Source organism: Orcinus orca, chromosome X, assembly GCF_937001465.1.
Source record: "Orcinus orca chromosome X, mOrcOrc1.1, whole genome shotgun sequence".
Taxonomy (NCBI): Eukaryota; Metazoa; Chordata; class Mammalia; order Artiodactyla; family Delphinidae; genus Orcinus; species Orcinus orca.
The window spans coordinates 107,422,082-107,435,995 of record NC_064580.1 but is presented as its reverse complement, the minus strand read 5'-3'; the positions used below and the strand labels follow the sequence as shown (position 1 = coordinate 107,435,995).

Genomic DNA, 13,914 nt, shown 5'->3' with positions numbered 1-13,914 from the left:
GATATTTTAAAGAGCGTTTAACTCATACCAGATAAAAATTAAAGTAATAATGGTCACAGGTTTCTATTTTAAAGTAATAACCCAATTAGGGATTTAGTCTCATTTTTAAAAAGTATGATTTATTAAAAATATAAAATGGCAATGTTTTCTATAAATTATTCCCACCCAAACATGTTAAAAGATATAACAGGTACACTTTCTAAACCATTTATAGCCACCCTCCTCCTTCAATTACAAAAGATAAAACATACAACATACTGTAGGTTTATTTTTATTCAAAAAGTTACTGTCTCAAGACATAAATACAAATCAGAAAACAGTACAATTAGGACAATAGAATGTGGAGGACAACAGGTTAGAGTAATATATAAAACATTTTTAGCTGGTTGAAAACAAAGCTGTAAGAACTGCTTTCACAAAGAAGTACTCCTTTCAAGAGTGAGAAAAAAAATCAACTTAGGTTTAAAATCATATATACAGTCCTCTCAGCAGTTCTAGTAAATGCAGTGGTGTGAAAAACAACATAGGCAATACTTTTTTGCACATAACAATATTTGTTGATGGAAAATCTGTTAGACAAGTCTGACTTCATTTGTTATTAACCATGATTTAATAAAATAATTGAATTTTATCATGATCTTTAGCTAACCTATGGTTTTTGGCTACCACAGCCCAATGCTTGTTGATTTCTGACTCTAAGAACTGGAAGCCTTTTGGTATTCACCCATCTGAAGATATTCTTGTATTGCAAGCATATTAAGGCATGGAATGATTAAAATAATATACCTCAAGAACTGAGAGACGACTGACAAAAGATAGATACACATGTAATATAAGTTAATATTTTGTTTTAAACGATGTCTAGCTGCCTAAGCCTCGCAAAATGAGTTGATGTCAAAATGGCAAGTAGCCACTTTCTGTTTTAAACTAATTTGTGAAAGGACATAAAATGAAGTTTAAAGCTTAGCTTTCAAAGAATATTATGGGTTATGAATTCTATTATCCCATCTAATTTACATACAGAGGAAATGTACTGTAACCTGTTAGAAGTATCTTTAACCTGAAGACTGCTTGCAAAGACAGATAGATAAAACAATATAAAATACAAATTTAAAAATCATTTTAAAGCATGAACACTCATGCTTTTCTATTTTTAAACATTGTTAAACTTTCAATATATTTCTGAAACCTCATAATTTTAAGTTGGAATTTAAAAGTAAGAAAAAACTAAACAAACTGCGCAATTATAAAATCAGCACCAATTTATATATATATATAATTTTATTTAAAATTTAGATCCCTATTCCCACACTCTAATAAGCTGTATAATTTTTGTTTAGAATTTTTTCTGCAAACATACTACAATAAGCTTCTTTTATTTGGAGACAAAATACAGTGGCACTACTGGAAGGAATATCACAACATTACATTTTTATCTTAAAGGACAAGCAAACTTTCAGGGTTGATAATGGGATAAGCATGTTTGAGACTGGTTACCTTCTGGCAGTTCACTGCATCTGGGTATTTCTGAAAAGTATAGAGAAGCTCTTGGATTTTAAAAATATCTTAAAATACATTTTAGATGAAAAAATTGTAAAAGTTCTGCTTATAAGTTTACTTTTCTCCACAATTACAATATTTTAAAAGAAAGCTTTGTTGATTGATGTTTCAAGCATTTAAATTTAGAATGCTAAAAACAATTCTATCCTATAATTTCAGGGTAGGGGAATAAATCCATCCTTAACTTTGTTTCTTGGATGTAAACAGAAATCCAGCAGAGGTCATCATTACTTAGTACACCCAGTAAATAAATGTGAGAGGATTCATGTCTGTACCAAATGCCTCTTCAGATTGTTATATTTTCTTTAAAAAAAGCATGAAATAATTGATTCAAAAGCCAACTAACAGCGCATAAATAAAATATTTACTTTCTAAGAAAAACTGTAGCTTATCATCAAATTGTTTACTTGTCCTTTACTTTTTTCAGGCAAACAAAACTGCCCCTCAAATGCACTTGATCTTGGTAAGTATAAGCACGTCATATTCTCCTTAGAGAAAAATCTGTACAGAATTTCACTGTATCTACCACACTTTATTTTAAAATTTCCTCTTCCACTTAGAAAATGACTTCACCACAGATTTAATTGTGTACTGGTATTAAAACATTGACACCCCAAGAACCTAATGAGAGAGAGGAAAAAAAATCTTGTTAAAATTGTCATTCATTTCTTTGTAAAATATATTACATTGATACTTGGTAATATTAAGTTTAATAACATGCTAAAAACCACTTTGAAAAATTCCCTTCTCAGATATATAATTCTAAAATTATAATTACCATTAACATATAATGAAATAACATCAGGCCTAATCACAATGCTACTTACCTCACAAATATAACTAAAAGCAAAGATCATGTCTCATTTATATGTTTATACACACCCCTAATGCCTAGATAATGCCCTGAACATAGGCACCCGACATTTGTTGAATGAACAAATGAATGTGCTTCTTGACATACACTTCTGGCACAAGATGTATGGCAAACTCAGTCATTTGCACTGTGAAGTGGGTATAGTTTTTAAAAAGGCATTTGAACATGCAGACCAAAAACATCCAAAAACAATATAAATATGTAGAAAATAGGAAGCTTTCTGGGTGAATGAACAGGACTGCAAATTTTAAGAAATCAAATAAGTAAGGTAAAATCTGAGCAAACAAAGTTATATTGATGATTTTCATTACATTTCAGTTGGGAAAAGAATGTTAAGTAAAATCTAATAATTACTTGTCACTAACTTAAAAAAGTAATAGCAGGTAATAAATGGAGCAACTCCCTCTCGTTCATTAAATAAGAATAAGATATAACCTTCAGTTGTATATACTAAAAGTTACGCTCTTCAATTAAAATTCCAGCACTTACTATGACAATTAAGTAATATTTTAAAATACTATAAAAACTAGTAAAAAACTGATATTAAAGTCAGAGGTAATGAGCTAAGACTGAGATTACAAAGGGCTCTTGTAAATTATTAAACCTCACTTTAACAAAAGTCATAGAACTCACATATTGTTCTGATCTGAATTGAAGGAACTGTGTATTTTCAGACCAGAAAACAAATATCTATCTCATTGCAGGCTCATTGTAGTAAATTATCAAGTAAAGTGTTTGGAATCCCCAGTAATGAAAGCAATAGAGAATTAATGTACCCCATTTCTTACCTGTCATCCACCAAAACCACCACCACTACTCACCCCTTGCCCGCCCCCACCCAAGTTTCAGGGTTCTCCTTTTTTGGTTAGAGTCAGAGTTTGGGTGATTAGAATGTTTCCACCAAAGAGGCCTAGGTGATACGTGATGTTTAAAGATCCCTTCTAGCCATAACACTCTGTGACTCTGGGTAAAGGAAGATCTAATGGTGAATGAAAGGATAAAATCTTAATTAGCAATTTTAGTGTAGAGTGTGGCATGAAGGTGAACTCAAGTTCTTTCCAAACCAAGTGCCTACCTAGAAATGGCCTGAACAGGTTTTTTTCTTTTCTCCTGTGTTTGTACAGTCTAGGTTATAAGTAGATTCTTCTATTAGAACAGTTAAATTAGTTCAATTATACCGAACTCTTCTTTTACCAATTTTATACTACAGATAATTCTAATAAGAGTCTCAACACAGAAGAATGATATTAGTGATACTTATTCTCTTTCTGTGCTAACATAAGCTACACCTGTTTCTGGTGTTAACATTAATAACCACTTAAGCATATACTTTAAAAGTACCAATAGCAAGCTTTGGTGTGTTGAGACAATACTGGCCCACTAGTAGCAGAAAGCAACCACTGGCACAATGGGATAAACCAATGTTGACACTGTTTCCAAATATGAAACTAAATAAATAATAAATCTAGAATGTTGTATATATGCAACCCAAAACTGATCTGCTCAGAGTTTTCCTATTACCACTTCTGAATTACATGGATAACATGTTACAAAAAACACATTTAGGATTTATTTAGTATCTATACTAGGATGCTAGTATCTATAGTAGGATGCTTTGGGTTACTTCACTTAAAATTAGAGAATCTTAGAACTGAGTATAAAAGGATTTAAAGTCCCAATTTTACTATTGTTTTGATGACTCATTTATCACAGGCTTGAATAAAAACAGATGTAAGCTATTGCAGAAAAGCAAATGCAGATTTTTACATTTAAAAATTTCTATTATTCCACTTCTTAAGTTATTGTTGAGATAATGAGGTAAAGTTTAATGTATATTTTAAAACAAACTAGTATTAACTTAAATATATATACATGGTTAAAGATGTCTAAAGATACCTGCGCTTTTAAAGATATTGAGCACTCAGTTATGTGACTGCTGCCATCATGTGGTAATACTATAAAACTACAGGTACAGACGCATGTGCTCATTTTCCCAATTTTAGAAGCAGCAGAACTATCCCCTTAGTTATAACATATTCAATAAACACAAGAATGCCAAAATTTTTCTATAAATAACAAATAATTATTAGGTCCCTATCTCTGGCCTCACTCAGATTATAGTTTTCCCTAAATGTTAAATGTCAAAAATATACACACATTTACACTGCTGTTCAACTACTGTAGTAACCTGAAGTGAAGGGCACCTTTTTGCAAATCTAGTAAGAGACCAAGGAAACAAATGCCTACAGTTTTCCTGACTTTAGATGAACACATGAAAAAATAAGGAGATCTTTGCCCACATCAATTTTGACTACAGTTAATCATTCCAATTTCTAAAATATTTTTCTTGGTATTTCTTCCACAGTAGAGGTAGCATGAGATTTTTAAATCAAAAGGAACTCAGGTCAAATTACTACTCTGACACTAAAGTTGTATAACTCTGAGCAAGTCACTGAACCACCTCTTCAGTCCAAGTTTGCTTGAGTGTAAAAGTGGGATCCCACCACCTTTCTTACAAGGTTGCTGATTAGATCAAACTAAATCGTGCCTAGCATAGTGTCAGGCACATAAGTTTTCAAATACCAGCTTCCATCCCTTTTCACCTCAAAGTGATAGTACAGTTGGACTAGAATACAAGCCCTCTGAGAGCAGGGGGAGCATCTTATTCATTTTAGTACCAATTTCCAACTTGATAAACTGCAGAATTAATGCATTTCATTATATCTGCTTGAAAAGATTCTCTTTTATTCCTCATCACAATCACTACCTAAATGTTTTATTTAACGAACTGGAAGATACATACTCCTAGATTATCAGGGAAACCACATACTTCAATAGGCACTTAAACTACAGACTTAAGGGTAGGCCTAGGTCACCTATGTTACCCAAATTACGGTCTTGTTAGAGATGCAGAATGTCAGGCCACACTTCGGACCTACTAAAGCAGAACCTACATTTTAATAAGATCTCCAGATGATTCATATGCACCTTAGAGATTGAGAAACACTGGTTTAAAGGATCCCAAGGCTTGTCCAAAGATTTCTATACCCGCTGATCTATGAAATATTTGTCTTTTAGCTCAAATAGCTGGCCTTATTAATATAAACATGTTAGCATGAGTTAGTTTGTCAAAATTCTTCCAAGAGCTATCTGAAAGCAGATTATGAGGCAAGAAGAGGGCAAGGAGAGAATGGCAGAGATAGGGGCACAGAAGGCAGGCCTCAGAGGATGATACAACAGTCACCTGAGGCAGGAGGTGTTAGAAAGAAGGAGCATAAATGGGTAGACACCTAAAAGTGAGATAGAAGGGCACTTAACCGATTTATTAATTTGACAAATAAAACTAAATACCTACTAAGCTAGGCAAAACTCAAAATGAATAAAATCATCACTGCCTGGAGTTCAGTCTATTGAGTGGAATGTAATATCTTATTTCACTACACCAATCTGGTAGTTATCAAAATAGAAGTATATACAAAGTGTTATGGGAACTGAGAATAAAGTATCTATCTAAAAAGGTTAGGAAAAACTCCGCAGGTAATGTCCAAACTGACTACTGAAGAAAGAATTCAATACGAGTAAAAGGAAAGGGGCAATTCTGACAGAAAGAAAAGCTTTTACAAGGTCATGGAGTCATGAAAGAGCATGGTGTGTCTGAGAGAAACTATAAGATTTGAACCAAGGCATTCTCAGGGAGAACATGGTAACAGGGACTGATAGAAGAAACACAATTGACAATACCTAACAATAACCAATTATCTCAATCCCCTTATCTTTATTACCAAAGCCTCTGTTCAAGTTCTATTTTTCACCATGCCTTCATATTATGATTATGACTATTGTGATTATTTTTCTTCTCTTTCATCCTATCCAAGGAAATCTTTCTGAAACACAATTCTGATCATGCCGCTCCCTCATTCAAAATCCTTCAATATGTAACTCAAGCCTACAGGAAAAGTCCAAATTCCTTAACATATCATGTCCCAGTTGGCCAGGGATTCAAAGCTACTTTGAATCTGTTACCACCACTGCATAACCCCTCCCCAACCCTACCCCGAAATCCCTCCTGCCTGCCTCTTTTCCTCCTGTCCAGTTGTTTTTATCCATTCTCAATGTATTGTCCCAGCTCTTCAACCTCAGGCTTAGGGACTGCCTATTACTTTTGATTTTATAATCTTGAGGCATATTTAAATTAAACCTACTGATTCATCCATAATTGAAGCTGGATCAAAGAAATCAGGCTTCAGTTCTGTTCTCTCTCGTCTGTTCTTTGATGGTGGCTAAGGGAGAAAAAAGGAAGTTAGTTGACAATTGTCATACCTATAATAAGCCAAATAGTAACTGAAAATATTGAAATTATCATTAAGTGTTCACATGGTCCATGTAATTGCAATTGTACCCTACAATATTTCAAATGCTATATATTCGAACTACAGACTGTTTAAACATGCAAAACCAATTCGTTCGTGGAAAATTATTCTTAAAGATGAAAACTGGAAAACCAATTTTTTTGTTTTACTTTAAAAATGTCTCTCTCAACTTTCCTTTCAAGATACCGAATTACGCTATTCTGAAGAGAAGCCATATTTAATTATTTCTTCCCTTTAAGGAGAATATACCAAGGTATACTGAGAAACAGAATCAGAAAACCTGGCTTATAATGAATCTCAGCTTTACTGCTTCCTAGCTTTGTCTCCTTGGATAGGCTGTCTAAGCTTCAATATCCTCAAGCCTTTCAACCTACCTCACAAAGTTGAATAAGCTGTGTGGCAAAATGAAATATGTACAAGCATTTTGTATACAATAAAGCCCTAACTGTATATATGATGTAATTATCAAAGAATATACCCTCATATATATTAAATTTCCAAGTTTAAGTATTTTACTTTATTATCTGATACGGCAGTTGATCTCAATAACAGGGTAAATCATGTTAACAATGTATTATTTTGATAATGGTAAAAAGATGGCAAATTAAAGGTGATATTATACTTAGTATACTATTAAACAAAATAAATCCTTTAAATCTATATATTCCTAAATTAATCTGAAAGTTCATCATCTTAAATTAGGACCTAACACCCCCACCAACTTCACCCTCTTCCTCAATCCCTTCTCATGTATCTAAACTCCTGGCAACTATTTTATTTAAGAATTTTGCAAAACTTACTTTTCATAGCAAGTATTTCTCTCCTCTAGTAAATATCCAACTTAATTTCCAAAAAATCTAAATAGAAAATCCTACAGAATCATTGTATCTTACCAAGTCTATATCCATGGTGTCGAAATCCATCCCCTCATTAAGATCTTCAATCCGCCCTTCTGAGGACATCATAACATCTTCAACAATTGGCTCTTCATCATCTTCCATTAGGCTTGTACCACGCCGACTAGAGAAATACAAAACAAGGTCAAGATCTGAACCAAAGTTGTGACTATTAATATATTGGCAGCAACTATGTGGCTCTGTCTATTCAAGTGTAATGGAAAATGATGGAATTAAAGGTCAGGGAAAATGATTGATTAGGCATTGATCATGTCATCAATGATGTCAAAACCCCAATGTCTAAAAATGCTAAGGAGTTATGTTTATTCGATATTACTTCAATACATTTAGCTTGATAGTTCTGATATCCCATTTAGAAGTTCAATGAGAATTTCCCACATGGGAACAGACAAGATACCTCAAATCCTTTTTGAAAGTACGCAGGGTATAAATTAATAAACAAGTATAAAACAGAGACCAAAGAAATGACATTTTCAGAATACATGTATTTTCATGAACATATAATGTTAATTTTACCCATCACTCACTCAGTACCTAAAATGTACCAGGCACTCACTCATTCATTCACACAGTGCCTACTATGTGACAGGCTTCTACTGTGTCCTATGGATGCAAAATAAAAGATGAATAAGACATGGTTCCTGCCCTCAAGGAGCTCACAGTCTACTCTGGGAAACAGATAATTAATTATGACAAAGTGTGATAAATATTTCAAGAGAAATATGCCTTTAGTGATATAAAGATATACTGAAAGAAGAGATTAATTCTCCTTCAGGAAGAAATGAGCAACATCTATGCTGAAACTTGCATTCTGTATCCTATAAAACTCAAAACTGAGACATATATAGAAAAGTAAAATAAAAATTAAGAATAAAAATTCTGTTATCACATTATTATAAGGAAAAAACTCAAATTTCAAGTTCACAAATTAGCCCAGATCAGCATAAAAGAGTCAACATAATAGTGAAATTGAGGGTGACTTCTTATTCCCCAGTTTGGCTAACATTTCCTTCTTTTCTCACTCATTTAAAGATTCTACCTCAAAAATCAATTATTTATTGAATGCTAGCTTACAATTTACACAATACCATGTTGAGTCTTAAAAGATAAAGATAGCAAGACGTGATGTCTAGTCCAGACTACCTGGACAAATATGCTGACAATGGTCCCTATTTCCCAAGAGTTCTGGATAGTAAATGACAATTTTACTATATTTGGTGGAGGCAACTGTGAAGGGGATATGTGTGCTCTGGGGACCATATATTATAGAAAAACAGAAATTCATTCTGCACTTCATTTGAAGTATAAGAAAGATATATGTGATACAAACTATGAGAGAGAGAGAGAGCGCGCGAGAGAGGGAGGGAGAATTTGGAAGTATTTTCAGTTATAGGGCAGATACCATTACAAAACCAGTGTTGTAAAACAAAAATATTTTAAAGTCTCAAGCAATAGAACACTTATGGTACAACACCCAAAAGGATCTTCTGGTAATAATTATTTAACTGGGATAATTTCTTAGTCACCTGAGGAAGTTTATCTCTAAGAAGAATTAAAACTAACTACAAACATTGTATCTATATGAGATGATGGATGTTCACTAAACTTGTAGTAATCATTTCAGGATGTATATAAGTCATATCATTAAGCTGAACATCTTAAACTTATACAGTGCTGTATGTCAATTTTATCTCTATAAAACTTGAAGAAACAAAGTTAATCAATCAATCTACAAACAAAAGAATAATGATAAATGGTACTGAGTAATGAGATGCTGTGGAAGATCTTGGGCACCGGTGGGAAAGTTTTCAGGGGAGACATTAAGGACCAAATGATTGCATAGCAGAATTCTGAAGTGTTTGGACTGGTGACTGGTCAGAAGCTAAGAAATCACTTGTTGAATTCAGCGTGAAATAAGAACATATATTAAAGGGAACGTGGCTATAGAAACAGAATAGGGGACAGAATCAAGAGATAGTATAGAGAATGAACATATTAGACATACTCGGATCAGAATCTATAGATGTGATAAAGTATACCTTGTCTGTAGAGGTTCTTAACACCACTACAGATAACTAATGTGAATTTAAGTAGACTACCACTCATGTGGTAAATGATCATTTCTTAAGAAATATAGGTAAAATTCTCATCACTCAAAAACCAATAAAATGAAACAAAATATAAATTTAAAAAAGGTAACGATTATTATCTCCCAGCATTAAAACATATACCACATTATGTTACAAATACAAAGCTTTCAAACTAAAAAACTTAATCAGAATCATCAGATCTTCCCCCTTTGTACCAGTCATCTAAGGACTACTTATATGCCATTTCTTTTGGAGCCAAAGCTAATAAAGATTTATAAAACTCTCATACAGATTCCAGTAAAAACAAAGTATTTGAAAATTAAACTAATTTTTTTTAGCATTGGACATTTATTCATTAATGAACATTTACTTAGTACTTTTTTTTTTTACTTAGTACTTTTTAATGTGCTGAGCACTAACAGGAAACGAAAGTAGTCCCTATTAAATGGTACAAACTATTATGTATAAAATAAGCTACAAGGATATATTGTACAACACAGGGAAATGCCAATATTTTATAATAACTATAAATGGAGTATAACCTTAAAACCTGTGAATCACTAAATTGTACACCTGTAACTTATATAATATTGTACATCAAGTATACTTCAATTAAAAAAAGAGAAAGAAAGAAAGAGGTCCCTGCCCTTAAGGAGCTCACAGTCTAGAGAAAGGGACAAATTCATAAAACAAATTACAATACAATGTGTAAGTGCTATAAGAAATAGGAGCATACACAGTGTTGTGGGAGCGTAGATGACACCACAGCTTCACATAAGGTGACACCTGAGCTTGTTCTTTTATGATGATTTTACCAGTTGCCAGGGAGTAGGATATGATACTAAAATGTAGGCAGGGGCCATATTTAGAAAGATCTTGCATGCCATGAGCTAAGGAGTTTGAACTGTATCTTGCAGGCAATGGGGATCCATGGAAAGGTTTTAAGAAAAAGAGTTACATTATCAGATTTTTATTCTAGAACAGCAATTCTTGATGGCAGTGTGAATGATGGAGTGGTGGTGAGGGGAGTGAGGGAAGGGGTTGGTGAGAGGATAAATGGGAGATTTGAGGGAAGAAAACGAGTTAGAAAGCTAATATAATAGTTCAGGTGAGAGATGAGGGCCTGAACTAAGGTAGGGATCAATTAAGATGTAACAAAACTGAATTTTTAGCTATAGTTCTGTGTACCAAAATAAACAAGGATTCATATTTAAACTTTTCCAACAGATCAACCTATGATCAGTCCTTTAGCTAACTAGTCAATATTTAACTTTAAGTTTTTATTTTCTGTTGGAAAGACCAATTTTTAGTTCCTTGATTATTTCAGCTTAGTTACTCTAGAGAGTTTGCTGAAATCTTTAGATAAGGCACACATTAAAATATGTTAAAATGAATTAGTGAACTTCCTGTACTCAGACAATAAGGCACTCTCACTTACATGGCATGCTGAAGATTAGTTCGCAGTTTAACATAGCTCATTGCTGCTCTCTCCTGCTGTTGCCTTGCTTCCTCTTGTTGTCTTTGAGCTAACATCCATGTTACCTGCGTGCTTCAAGGAGAATTTTATTCTTCTTTTAACTTAACTTTTTTCTATGTAATTAATAAAGTTATAGTACAGAAAATGATCAAATGTACTTACTTATAATCAAGAGGAGTTTGATGATGTTCAGTCTGCATTGGATAGACACTCATGAAACTGTCCTCAGGTCGTAATCTTTTAGGCTCTCTCATAATTGTTGAGGTGAGTTGTGGTGTCTGCATCATAACTGGGGTGTGCAGTGTTTGTTCTCTGCTTAGCCACATACTGTCACTACTACTGCTTTCTTCAGCTGAGAAAGAAAATTAACAGCAATGAAGTTCAGTCACTAATTTTGATTAACCAAGTGTCTGATACAATGTGTTCAGGTCAAAAATCATCTGTTTGCTCTCCACATGCTAGAGCTTGGAACAGAAGGATACAAAGGTATGTAAGGTGCAGTCCCTGCCATGCCCTTATAGCCTAGTTGTGGAAAAAGAAAACACAGGCAATTATAACACAGTGTGGTAAGTGCTAAAAGAGACGGAAGCACAGGTAAAATGAGAACAATGAGAGGGATCAGAGCCAGCTACTCAGAAGTTACTTCTGACTAGAGTAGATACTGTGTGGACTGTGAAGTGTCCTAGGCAGGGGGGAGGACATAAGCAAAAGCACCGAGGCATGAAACAATGACTGAACCATACTAATTTACTGATATTCAGCAATTTTTGACCTGCAAAAATAGTAATTTCATATGGTTCAAACTAAGAGTTTAGTACTCCTGGAGTAGACGGCAAAAGGTAAGGCTGAATAAAGAGGCAGGTATCAATTTATGCAAAGTCTTATAAGCTGTGCTAAGGTGACAGGGAAGCAATGTGGTAGTTACATGTTTTAGACAAAGTATGTAGTGGTAGTGTAGAGGGTGGACTTAAGAATATGAAGACTAGTCAGAATGGCCATCATCAAAAAATCTAGAAACAATAAATGCTGGAGAGGGTGTGGAGAAAAGGGAACACTCTTGCACTGCTGGTGGGAATGTGAACTGGTTCAGCCACTATGGAGAACAGTATGGAGGTTCCTTAAAAAACTACAAATAGAACTACCATATGACCCAGCAATCCCACTACTGGGCATATACCCTGAGAAAACCAAAATTCAAAAAGAGTCATGTACCAAAATCTTCATTGCAGCTCTATTTACAATAGCCCGGAGATGGAAACAACCTAAGTGCCCATCATCGGATGAATGGATAAAGAAGATGTGGCACATATATACAATGGAATATTACTCAGCCATAAAAAGAAACGAAATTGAGCTATTTGTAATGAGGTGGATAGACCTAGAGTCTGTCATACAGAGTGAAGTAAGTCAGAAAGAAAAAGACAAATACTGTATGCTAACACATATATATGGAATTTAAGAAGAAAAAAAAATGTCATGAAGAACCTAGGGGTAAGACAGGAATAAAGACACAGACCTACTGGAGAACGGACTTGAGGATATGGGGAGGGGGAAGGGTGAGCTGTGACAGGGCGAGAGAGAGTCATGGACATATACACACTAACAAACGTAAGGTAGATAGCTAGTGGGAAGCAGCCGCATGGCACAGGGATATCGGCTCGGTGCTTTGTGACTGCCTGGAGGGGTGGGATAGGGAGGGTGACGCAAGAGGGAAGAGATATGGGAACATATGTATATGTATAACTGATTCACTTTGTTATAAAGCAGAAACTAACACACCATTGTAAAGCAATTATACCCCAATAAAGATGTTAAAAAAAAAAAAGAATATGAAGACTAGTAAGCAAACAGGCCACTTAGGAGGTTAACTGTGTAGACCAGGTGAGTTAGAGGTTCAGAACGCTTTAAAATTTATAGTGGCATGCAGGGAATACATCTTTTAATTTGATAACTTTTCTATTTAAAAAAAGGAAATTTTATTTTAACTTGCTATCAAGCCCTAACTATTTTAACTGGTCAGGGACACTGTAAGAGAGATTTCTCCACAGACTGGGATGTTGGGACTATATGACCAATCAAGTCCAAATCTAAGTTACAAGTTTAAGTTATAAGTTATGAGTTTATGCATTTATATTATTGGACAAAAAGTACTAAAACCATTAATCCATGTGGCAATTTAACAATATGGCCCCTAAAAAAATAAATAAAATTAAAATATGGCCCCCAAATCTTTGACACTCCTCACATTAACAGGTGGGGGATGATGTCCCATTCCTTTGAACCTGTGCCCTGTGATTGCTTGGTCCATAGAATATGATGGAAATTATGCTATGCCAATTCCTGGCCTTAAGAAAATGGCAGCTTCCAGAGTTCTTGTCTCTTGAGACACTTGCTCTTGGAGCCCAGTCACATGCTGTGAGAAAGCCAAATAGCCACATGGAAAGGACATGTGTAAGGTGGTCCTGGCAGACAATCCCACTGAGGTCCCAGCTGACAGCCAGTATCAGATACATCTGTAAGTGAAGATGCCTCCGTATGATTCCAGTCACTAGCCTTTGAGTATTCCTAGCGGAAGCACCAGACATCATGTCCCTGCTATGTCATAAGTTTTGGGGGTAGTTTATTA

The 13,914-nt window shown here is 34.3% G+C and overlaps 1 protein-coding gene across 5 annotated transcripts in view; it reads right to left on the bottom strand.

The window, feature by feature from the left end:
* Positions 1-255: 255 nt before the first annotated feature.
* The window catches only part of STAG2 (stromal antigen 2), a 115,869-nt gene continuing 102,210 nt past the window's right edge, over positions 256-13,914 (bottom strand). For 4 of the 5 annotated variants that reach the window (XM_004284855.4, XM_033414983.2, XM_033414982.2 and 1 more), the window contains exons 30-34: positions 11,451-11,640; positions 11,250-11,360; positions 7,698-7,824; positions 6,637-6,714; positions 256-2,181 (exon numbers count right to left, since the gene is read on the bottom strand). In XM_004284855.4, coding sequence (XP_004284903.1) covers positions 2,158-2,181; positions 6,637-6,714; positions 7,698-7,824; positions 11,250-11,360; positions 11,451-11,640 — 530 coding nt within the window. In that variant the 3' untranslated portion in view covers positions 256-2,157. The remainder of the gene's footprint in view (positions 2,182-6,636; positions 6,715-7,697; positions 7,825-11,249; positions 11,361-11,450; positions 11,641-13,914) is intronic. The other variant, XM_033414985.2, reaches the window with a different exon arrangement.